Source organism: Thermobia domestica, chromosome 3 (assembly GCF_964235325.1).
Source record: "Thermobia domestica chromosome 3, izTheDome1.hap1.1, whole genome shotgun sequence".
Taxonomy (NCBI): Eukaryota; Metazoa; Arthropoda; class Insecta; order Zygentoma; family Lepismatidae; genus Thermobia; species Thermobia domestica.
Genome location: NC_137456.1, coordinates 329056709 through 329068606, shown reverse-complemented (window position 1 = coordinate 329068606; position 11898 = coordinate 329056709). Strand labels below are relative to the sequence as shown.

Here is an 11898-nt window from a genome sequence, read left to right as displayed (position 1 = left end):
ATGCAAATAAAACTAAGTTAAATTACTTTCAATAATACAATGTATCGCAGCGTCACCGAGAACTGAACCCAAGTACCATAGTATCCCATAACATCCTAAGACAGTGCTTCGACAGAATGGTGATCTGCTGGACTGTATGCGGGTGCGGACTGACTTCAAGGAAAATGAGGCACTCGGTGAAAAGTCCTAGATTAAACCTCTACCTGCTGCCGATGAATTTCAGTTGTGGTTACATGTTGGGTCAGAAAAAAAGTCCCCTTTTTATTTACCTACAACTAGTGCACTAGGTGGCAGGTAGTTAAAACTTTATACAGTGTTCAATTCCATACAGTAAAATCACTGCACTCTCCTCCCTCCTCTATAAGAAAGGAACCTCGAGAAATATTGGGCTTGTAAGCTTACTTTCTGATCCTCTCTCGTACGTCCGATTCTGATTCGCAAACCCCTTTATTTATCACTACGCGGTGAAAAATCTGGATTTTCATGTGATGTACCACATGATCATAAGAGAGGCCTATTTTGTGAAATTAAGAACTATTTTCATGAGTCGATAATTTCCAGTTTCTATTCTGATGAACTAATTCAAAATAAAAAAGGCACAAAAGTAAATTTAGTTGCAATTATATTCGAAATACATGAGACCGAAACATTTTTTTAGGTGATATACTTATCTTGTTCACCCTCAAACAATCGCTATTAGTACAAAAGTGTTCCGAAATAATTGTTATGCTGCTCTGATAACACTGATGGTTTTTACAAATACTTCACGTAAAAAGATAGAAACCAATGTTCATAATACTTGCAAGATGACAAACTGTATGCCTATGTGCATGGGACCAACACGTCGCAGCAATACAGAAATGGCATTACCATTCCCCATTGATCCCAAGGGACCAATGCAAGAAAATTTCAATTTTTCCAGGAATATTACAAAAATTAGAGTGACAAAATAACATTTCAGTGAGAGTTACGTAACACTACATGAATGGCACATTGGACCCAACGAGTAAATTTCCGGTACTAGAGTAGGAAAGGAAGTTGGATCGAGAAAATTTCCTGTCTCTCAAACCTTGCAGCGCTGGCCATGGCCCATTCCTACATTACTAATTAGCATATTTGTTGTAGACATTTTTGTCTCTGTGGCGCAAGGTGGCTCTGTTACAGAGGAGTGGAATTGGTTGGTTGAGTACCTAGTTCAATCCCCGGGGAAGTAAACTGTGGTGAACATCGCGTCTATAGGTTTTTTCGGGGTACTTCTGTTTCCCTCCACATTACATATTTGAATTTTCTCTTTCAGCGGGCGAGGTTCAGGTGCTATATCACCAGTTCTCCGATCATCATTCACTTGCCTTGATCACCCGTCTCTCTTACGCTTATCGGCATATTCGTGGGTCTTTAAACAGAAAAATTTCATTTTTATTTCACTTGGAAATTCCTTAGACTTTCCAATAGTATGTATAATCGTGATTACAAACCTCGAACTTCACACTGCATAAAATCCAACGGGTTGTTAATAATGAAAAAAAATACTTCTGTAAGCTTAACATTTAAGGAGAGAAAAATTTTGAACTTCAGGGAAAGCAGAATAGCCATTGTAATGACCTTGGCACTTGGCGTGTTAAGACGAAAACAAATGAGAAGATAATAAAGTGTGTTATCCAGGTATTAGTATTGTTCAAACGAAAACTGGTTATGCAATGTGTTTATATGTATATAGTGAGAAAGAGGACCATCGGACGGAAGACAATTGGTAGAGACGAGCTGAAACAGCTGGCTGTAATTACTATTGCGATAGCCCTTCTTACTACGATCGATGGATACCTACCTCACGCTTTAGCTCATTTATAATATAAACTACGTACTTCAGCTGGCAGTGAATAAACTGCAATTAAGAACATGACACTAACGGGGACCCGTAGGCAAGTGTTGTCCTGCAATAAATTTTCTATAATTTAGATAGAACACTCAGAGATAAAATCTGAGTATGTCACTTACTAGTGACTCACTGAAATACTTTCACATTAGATGTTTTCTTGCTTTATTCACAATCACATGGTGGGCAACACATACCGATTAAGCTTTTGTCGTATTCCTGCTAGATACTGGACATATTTGTGATTGTAGTAACAGGGAATTGTTAGAATAGAGGGGAGATGTCAGAGAAGAATGGTATTTGAAGGATAGTTCGACAGCCCGTAACCATCTTTATTTAATGTTAGCGAAAACTAATACTCAGAGTAAAATTATACATTTATCCTTTTTCGTCTTGGAGATATTTCCAGTCCTTAAGACTCATATTTGTGTGAATTCGAATAGCTTGTATGGAGTGGTTAAATTGAAGAGTACGACGTTTTATTTGTTCCCTTAGGAAAAAGATTGTAAAAAATACACTCAAACACGTGTACAACTATTTTAATTGAAAAGTTCAAATACTGAATTTAAGGTATTTAACCTTAACAAACTTCAACATGTCGACAGTTTGTTACAATAATCAAATTAAAACTAAGTTCAAAACTTTTAGGAATATGACATTTTCTAATTAATTTATGATGTGTGCTATGAAAATGCAGTTTTGGTAAATCCCTTTCAATACTCTTCACGCGTGTGAGATTTTTGACATGTGTGTTCTGATGTGAGCTTTCAAATTATCTTTTCGACTAAACCCTTTTCCACATTCTTCGCATGTAAGAGGCTTCTCACTCGAATGTGTTAAGATGTGAGCTCTCAAATGAGACCTTTGACCAAACGCCCTTCCACATTTTTCGCACTTGTGAGGTTTTTTCCTGTATGTGTTCTGATGTGTGATATCAAAGTACCTTTTTCACTAAATCCCCTCCCACACTCTAGACATGTATGATGTTTCTCACCAGAATGTGTTAAGATGTGCCTTTTCAGAGTACGAGTATGACTAAACCTTTTTCTACATTCTGTACATGTGAGAGCATTTCTATCTGTATGGATAACCATGTGCGCTTGCAATTTTGACGTTGTAACGAATTCCTTGTTGCACACTTGGCACTTGTGAGGTCTTTCACCAGTATGTGTAAAGATGTGGTTTCTTAAATCAGAACTACGAGTAAATCTCCGTCCACATTCTTGGCAGTTGTGAGGTTTTTCACCCGTATGTATTAACATGTGGGCTCTCACAAGTGATTTCGCACTAAATCTCCAGCCCCACACTTGACACTTGTGAGGTTTTTCACCAGAATGTGTAAACAAGTGTCTTCTTAAGTAAGATCTTTGAGCAAATACCCTTCCACATACTTGGCACTTGTGAGGCTTTTCACCGGTATGTATTAACATGTGCGCTGTCACATGTGAATTCGCACGAAATCGCAGCCCGCACACTTGGCACTTGTGAGGTCTTTCACCAGTATGTGTAAAGATGTGTTTTCTTAAATCAGAATTACGAGTAAATCTCTTTCCACATTCCTGACACTTATGAGGTCTTGCACCGGTATGTGTGAAGATGTGATTTCTTAAGGCAGAATTATGAGTAAATTCCTTGCCACATTCTTCGCATATGTCAGGCTTTTCACCTGTATGTATTAACATATGTGCTCTCATATCTGTGATATTAGTAAACCCCTTGCTGCAAACTTGACATTGGTGAGGTTTTTCACGAGTATGTGTATAGATGTGTCTTCTTAAGTTAGAACTATGAGTAAATTCCCTTCCACACTCTTTGCACTTGTGAGTTTTTTCACCGGTATGTGATAAGATGTGTGATCTCACATCTGATCTATTCGTAAACCCCTTGCTGCACACTTCGCACTGGTGAGGTTTTTCACCAGAATGTGTTAAGATGTGTGCTTTCAAACTAGAACTCTGACAAAATTCCCTGCCACACTCTTGGCACATACGAGGTTTAAAACATTTATGTATATCTATGTGCGTTTCCGTACTTGATTTTGCAGTAAACTCATTTCCACAGTCTTCATGATTTTCTCCTGTATTTAGTAACATGTGTGCTCTAATATTAATATGTTTTACATACCTTTGATGTGTATGATGTTTTACACTTTTACGTGATCTCGACATGTGCGATAGAGTTTATCCTTTACAAAACGTTTTGCTTGTATCAGATTTCTCATCTGAATGAGAAATTGCCTGGTTTCGAGCAAAAACTGTATTCGCTTCTCTGCAAAGAGTGTGTTTATGGAACCAGTAAGAAAATAATTAATAAGCAAAAGCATATAAATAACATTGAAGAACAAAGAAGGGACATTTCTTAATTGTAAAATACAGCAGAAATGGCGAGATACTGATTACGAGAATCTTTACTATTACAAATACCAGAAACTGTTAGTAAAACGACAAAAACAATTAAAATTAAAAAAAAGATAAAAAGGTTATAACAATTCCTAATGTTTGAACAAAGGTATTATCTCAGGCAATTTACCAATGCCTACAAGTGATTCTATTATCCTTAGAATGTTTTGAGCTATCAAATTTTAATCCATATTACGACATTAACGTCTATTCAGAAATACCTACGTGTTTAGTTGTGATACATATCTAAACACTGTTCCGATACAAAACTATTTGAGAAATGTTTTTTTTATATATATTTCACAAAATTATAACAAATACATGATATTATAATTGTAGAATTCGATACTAAGGTAATGAGGAAATGCGTAAAGTTCGTCTATCTTGGGTTCATACTGTTACAGACTTCCAAAATTTCCAATGCTATCAAGACGTAACCTCCCAAATTTGAAACACACAAAAATAAATGTGTTCCATAGTATAACATAGTCAAAAAAACCAACGAATCATGAACATTAAATTCAACAGAAAATCAATGAAGAAAGATGTCCCTACATCTCAAAAACTCTGCGGCTAAAAAGTAAAGTAGTATAAGTCATCAAATATTAATTTCACAGAAGAAGTGAAAAAGTATTTTCAAGACAATACGTTGTTGCACAGAATCTATTGTTTATTGAGGAAACAATTTTTCACTTCCTGCTTTCCAGTTGTCTACAGCTCAAAACCTTCTTAGTGTATTTCCTATATGGCTTGGACTTGCCATAATTTCTCTCTCAGCCCCACAAATATAATACAGGGATAGCTAATTAAAAGATTACGGCTAGCACATAATGAAAAACATAAAACCGACTTATAGCACATAGAGTAAAAATGGATAGAATGTTCTGAAAAGTAGGTTGTTTTAGAAAAATAAAAAAATAATGATAAAATATATGCATCTTCTGCTAATTATCCAGAGCATCCCTCGCGGAGCTTACGTGCTTGAAATATCGTAGATTTGGATTTCGAATCTCTAGGCTCGATTTAGCACGAAATGTGATATTTGAGTTGATCATGTGACAGAATATGGTCCTTATGACAAACCAAATAGGCCCTTCGTAATAAGCTGATGCCATGCTACTGAAAGAAAGCAATATATTATATCGAATTTACAACCCTATTATTTCATGGTATGTCAAACGATGTTCCCAGCAATTGTCTGCATCCTGAAAAACGTCAATCTTTATTGTTTATTATTTTAAAAGTTAAAACTGTGTGTAAAAAAGGCTCTATTCTGTTTCCTCAATGAAAAGAAATGTAGCAGACATAAATACAAAGAAAAATTTAAAAAAAATATCCGCGATGAAGCTATATATTTTCCTGCATTGTGCATACTAACATCTGCCCGTTTATCTCATTGCAACCCTCTTGCGGTCATCGTTTGATCCTAATTCCTTATTTTGTTGCAGATAGATCATGGGCACATCATTAGAAATTTGCAGCAAAGAGCAACAATGAGCAGTGATCCGGTTTTTCTTCCTTCGGCAGACTACGGGAACAGTATCCTCAAGCAACGCAGTTTCTGAGAAAGGATTCAAAAATTCAAAAATGGTCCCATTGGTGTTACGCACGAGGAAAGAGTCGGACGACGATCTAGGGCCAAAAATGTTGTCAACATTGAGCGTATTTGTGCGAATATTTTTGAATTTTTCAATCCATCTGTAAATACTATTTAGCGGGAAGACATACTTTCCGAATTGTGACGAAAATCTTTCATGGATTACGGCTCCTGATACATATTCCGATCACAAAATCTGGATCATTACTCGTCCTTCCTCTTTAGTACAAACTTCTGATGAAGCGGCTATGTACTATCCATAACAAAATTAAAACAAATGGACGAAATAGGTTCAAACCTTCACAGCATAACTACATCAGCATATCAATAAAATAAACGAGGACATATGTCAGGATGAACAATATAAGAAAAGTTACAGCTACATTATGGGTAATTTTTATTTACCTCAAACATTACATTATAAAAAGTATTAAACTGTGCTGCTTATACAAATATTCTAATGTGCTCAGTTATTACAGTCAAATGGTTATCAAAATTACTAAATTCATATTTGTGGACAGGTAGTTCAGCTTTGATAACCTCCAATCGATGTCTTTTCACTATGCGATCTTCATTCGAAATCCCGTTCACTGCCCGTACTAACCTAGCACAATCCTTTTCCGGGATTCAGATACTTCCTGGTTGTAGCGTAGAGCTTAGCTCAGGTCTCCTTATGAAATGCCTTACTTTGTTATTTCCGTATAGCAAAACTTCCTATAATTGTGGTGTGATGCCTACGTTATGTTTTTATTTTCCTAAACAGTTTGAATATCGCTTTCTTGTTTGACAATAAGCCAAATAAATTTACAAAATACATGTGAAGATTTTGAGTACTTTACAATACTATTAGTATGATACCAAAGAACGGGTATCGCGGGAGAGACTTACAATCGATTGAAAAGGAAGAATAAACAACAAAAATTCAAATTACGAATGCTGCACGTAGTAAGGAAAAGCGAATTGCATCAATCAAGGTAGATGGTAAATGGACAGACGACACAGGAAGACACGTGTGGAAATATGATGTGTATTTCACACACGTTTTTATTTTTTGCTACCATAATGATCGACACAAACATATGTAACAATGCTAAAGACACCATGGAATTTCGATATGAAGCAGCAAAGAAGATTCAAAAATTAAAGGATTTTGGATGTGAAGTTCACGAAATATGGGGTTGTGGATTTAAAAAACAGTTGGTAGGAAATGAAGAGATGAAGAAATATGTTATAAACCACCCATACCAAGAAAACACCATTGAATCCTAGTGACGCTTTTTATGGAGAGCGTGCGAATGCCATACATTTGTATCATAAAACAGAAAAGACTGAAGAAAAAGTAAATTTTGTAAACGTTAATAGTTTGTACAGTCCGCAGCAAGAAACCTGAAACATAAGCATGTAAGTTTATTGTGAAACGGCGAAATCTCTTGTTCCAAAATAAACGTGCAGGGGAGGATGCCCAGGTTTCTCTTCGCGTGATTCGTGCCACTTAGACGTTATGTTGATTCCCTGCGCTGTTATGCGTACTTTGGCAATAAACTTACATGCTCGTCTTGCAGGCTTTTTTGCTGCGGACTGTACCTATTCGTATGAAAAAGTAATTAATTTGCAATTCGTCACCAGACAATCTATTTGCTTGGAGATTCCATTTTCCCAGATTGAAGAGGTAGAATGATTAGTTAAGTTTTCCTCCAAAAACTCATTATATATTGCCTTACAAATGAAATGAGTGAACTTGTAATCACAGTGATTAAGAATGAGTTCTACATGGTACGTGCGTAGCAGATGATATAAGAAATAATTGGATAAATGATACAAATGAATTTTCATGAGATTTGAGCTTATGATGTTGTTCAATATGGTGAGAATACCAATAGTGGTTGATTGTTTGCAGAATACAAAGTATGTAAAAGCAAAAATGGAAGCTAGTGGATGGTCACCTTGTTGTGAGACAGATGAGCTAAAAGAGATGTACATTCAACAATTTTATGAAAAAGAAGGAATACGGCTAGATATAAAATGTAAAAGATAATCTAGTAGCTAGGAGTATATCTAAGTTAATGGTAAATTCAATTTCTGAAAAATTTGGTCAACGTGACAATATGTGACAAGTAAGCGTCATTAATGACCCCAAGGAATTATATGATAACAGATCGTGATTTAGAAGTTCATCAAATATTTCTAGTAAATGATGGCATGCTATAAGTATATCGGCAATAGTCAGACGAAGTCCCTGTTTCATTATCAAGAGTAAACGTCACAGCCGCATATACAACAGCACAAGCTAGATTGGAATTGTATAACAATTTAGATCAGCTACTAGAAAAAGTATTATATTTTGATACCGATTCAGTAATTTATACACAAACACCTGGTGAAATCACTATCCCAACTGGTGACATTTTAGGTGATTTAACAAATGAATTATTCGAAAATAGTAAAGAACATATATCGCAGGATATGTATCAGCTGGTCCGAAGAATTATGCGTTACGTATTTTTGACCACAAAATGAATAAAGAGTATCAAGTACGTAAAATACAAGGATTTTCACTAAATTATAAATCTTCCAAACTGTTAAATTTCGATGTGACGAAGTAAGTGATAGTTTATGAAGATGAAGAAAAAGAAGAGTCGTCTCTAACCCCTATTTTTTGTCCTAAATTTTTTCGTATTCTTTTGTCGTGGGGTCTCACAGACCCCAATATCTTAGACTGTATCTATATTGAAAATTACCACTAACAATTTACTATTACAATTTACAATGAACATCTCAGACTGTATCTATATTGAAAATGACTACTAACGATTTACTATTAGATTTTACATAAACAACTAACTTAACCTAACCTATTATCGTAGACTGTATCTATATTGAAACTAACGACTAACAATTTACTGTTACCATTTACAATGACGACTAACCTAACCCAACCTAACAATTTGTTATTTAGCTTAGCAATCATTTAAAAAGCAAATCCTATCTGTTTTACAATTTAATCTTTATTAATGCTCAAAATACAATTTCACATTTGGTACATTTCAACCTATTTGTCATTATTAGAGGAGAACTCAGCTTTTTTCACGTTTGTTTACATGTTGCACAAATAAGTGCTTGGTGCTCTGCACAAAAATCTTTGTTGCATTTTTCACAAACTAGTCTACTTTGTCTGTCCTTCTTCCTATCACAAAGATGACAACGCTTTCTTCTGTTTGCAGATGACACTGAATTTGCTGAAGTGCTTTCAGTTTTGGAGATTTCGAAATGTTTCATTGCTTCAGTCTCTGATTTTGGTAACCGAGGTGACATCTCGCATCTTCGCTGCATGTAAAACTTTACCATATCCTCGAAGGCTGGATAAAAATTTACGATCGCGTTGGGTTTGTTCGATAAATTTGGATTTTGAATTTTAAAAATTATAGACGCATTGAGCGCAGAAGCATCTACCATATTGAAGAACGCACCCAATGGCCACATTCCTTTTGCCGTTTTGTTGTGAATTCTCTCACCATTTGGTCAAATCTATCCACTGCCCCTTTGGTCTTGTTATAATATAGAATTATATCTGGCTTTTTCTTACCTCTCAGATACAGTGGTATCATGAGGCTGCGTACTGAGTAAAATCACAGCTTTGCTTCTCTTAGGTGCATAACTTACGATCGTTAGGTCTCCGTTGTATCCGGAGACAGATGTCAATGGACTACGAGATTTCCTATGTTGCATAATGTCCGTGATTTCACGTTTGTTCTTCTTCATCGCTCCAACGAGAGTGAGATTCTGAGTGAGTACTGAGCAAGTTCAACACTTGTAAAGTAATTGTCCATAGTAATGTTCCTTCTACTTTTGAACAAACGTTTTGAAAGTTTCTTCACAACGTTCTGAGCCATATTCTTCTCCACAGTACCTCCTTGTTGCTTTCCTACGTATACATAACCATTGAGTGCAAAATAGTTCAGTACATCACATAACCGAAACATTTTTATGCTATATTTAGCTGGCTTATTAGGCATATATTGAACGAAACCGCAGCGACTACAAAATGGAACCAGTTGTTCATCCACTGTTACACAATCACTTGGAATATAATAATTTCTACAGTTTGCAAGAAAACATTCCCAAACAAGTCGGATGGGGGCAAGTTTGTCTTCTTCCAGTCTATTTGCGCGTGTTCGTTTATTATCAAATCGAAGAAACTTTAGAATTTGATGAAAACGCATCTGTGATACAATCGCACGATACAAATTAGCATTTGTACAGTTTTATTACAGGACAGTCCCAATTACGATCAACCCCTGCCTAAATGCAGTCCTAGAAATGCAATTAATTCTATCTTATCTAGTGGGTTTGTCCACTTAGCGCTTGAATCGGCAGTAGACACTAGCCTTGCCTCGAGATTTGTGCATTGTAATATTTCGTCAAGAATAACATCACTGAAAAATTATTTGAATGCTTCCCATGGCGTAGCAATGTGTACATTCTTTTTTACAGCGATCGAAGATGAAATTATGTTATGTCTTTTAGTTTGAGCAGGTGGCGGTGGCTCGGGATTCCAGTACATTCCGTTTTTCGAAACTCGTAGAGGATCACCACCATTGTTCACAAAATAATTTTCACTTCCCGATTCTTGGTCATTCACGTTTGATTCACGCACTCAATCTTCACTCTCGCTAGCTTCCTCAATACCAGCTGGAGGATCGTCATAGTCGTTTTCTGGTAGCGAAAGAAAATCTTAGTATTCAGAATCAGTTTTATCTTCGCTGAAATTTGCTTCACTTTCTTCATCACTATCTTCAAACAGTACGGAGCTAATATTTTCGTCTTTTATAACAGTTCGAGGTCTCTTAGATTCAGACATAACAAAGAACAAATAATTTCATCCGAAAAGCTAATTGTTTGAAAAACCAATTAGGCATACACTACACTACAATGATTGCTTACAAGGAGAGACGAAAACAGCGATCACATTGACAAATGAAGAAATTCTTAACTTTTACTTCTCAGATTGGAAGAAATTCGTTCAACTAAGGTCCGTTATACACGATCAAAACTTTCTGATTACTTTGCATGCATCAAACACTGGATGGGCGTATTCCTAATTCGATCAAATAACTTTACCAGTAGATGCAAGGTATATTCAATTGTTGATAACACAGCCCCATCTTCTAGATTATCAATAATAAATTGGTGAGTCACACGTCACTCGGCAATTTACCAGTGATAATGTAGAGGGAAGGACTGTGCTATCTACAAATGAATGTAACTTGGATATACCGGTGAAGATATCTAACTTGCCTAACTGAGGTACGGCTGCTTGGTCGATTTGGGGCTAAAATAACACACATAAATACGCTGAAAGAAGACGAACTTTCTCCCATCAGCCTTATTTGAAAACATTCCGTGATTATTAGGGTAAAAGGGAAGTTAAAATCACAAATTTATAAATTGCCTTTTCCCAGTACTTTCCCCCTTGAAGCAGACAGATCGCTGTAGTCCCTCGCACCATCAACCAATAACGGAACTAGGAGGTAAAATTGGGGGGGAGCAACCAGATACCAGTTTATGATAGGTATATCATGAGTTTACATAAATCATTTTAATTTGAAAAATATATATAAGTAGTAGCTTGAATTCTTTTTGACGTTCAAAAATTTGGTGGAGTGTGGGCCCCCCAGCCCCGGGCTAGATCCGCCACTGCCATCAACAAACAAGTACGAACTATTTTGAATTCATTTTACACGAGGTTAGTTGTCAGAAAGTCTCAGTAATATAATTTAAATTTCTTCATAACTATTAGCAAACTAACACCCAGCTGGGGCCTCACAGACCCCACGACAGAAAAAGCAGGGTTATTTACAAAAAAATCAGATAATTATGGCTTACGCGAAAGAAAATTTGTTATAGTCATAAAATATACTGTAAAATTAAATTTCTGAAGATGTCAGAAACGTACTGCGTTTTAACTATCAAAATAAGGAAATAATCGAGCGGTATGATTCCTTGGGGTCTGTGAGACCCCACGACATAAA

The 11898-nt window shown here is 36.0% G+C and overlaps 2 protein-coding genes across 4 annotated transcripts in view; both read right to left on the bottom strand.

Moving 5' to 3' along the window:
* Positions 1–2395: 2395 nt before the first annotated feature.
* Positions 2396–4041, bottom strand: LOC145681202 (uncharacterized). The gene has a single exon (XM_081752706.1). It carries the CDS (start codon positions 4039–4041, stop codon positions 2725–2727), a length of 1317 nt encoding a protein of 438 aa, XP_081608832.1. The 3' UTR covers positions 2396–2724.
* Positions 4005–11898, bottom strand: part of LOC145681203 (uncharacterized) — a 31518-nt gene continuing 23624 nt past the window's right edge. Inside the window, exon 3 of one of the 3 annotated variants that reach the window (XM_081752712.1) lies at positions 4005–4141. In XM_081752712.1, coding sequence (XP_081608838.1) covers positions 4054–4141 — 88 coding nt within the window. In that variant the 3' untranslated portion in view covers positions 4005–4053. Of the gene's footprint in view, positions 4142–5343; positions 5478–11898 lie in introns of those variants that run through there. The other 2 variants (XR_014130740.1, XR_014130739.1) reach the window with 2 other exon arrangements.

Excerpts from the sequence above, each read along its gene's own strand:
- LOC145681202 (XM_081752706.1), bottom strand. The coding sequence starts at position 4,041 with ATGTCGAGATCACGTAAAAGTGTAAAACATCATACACATCAAAGGTAT.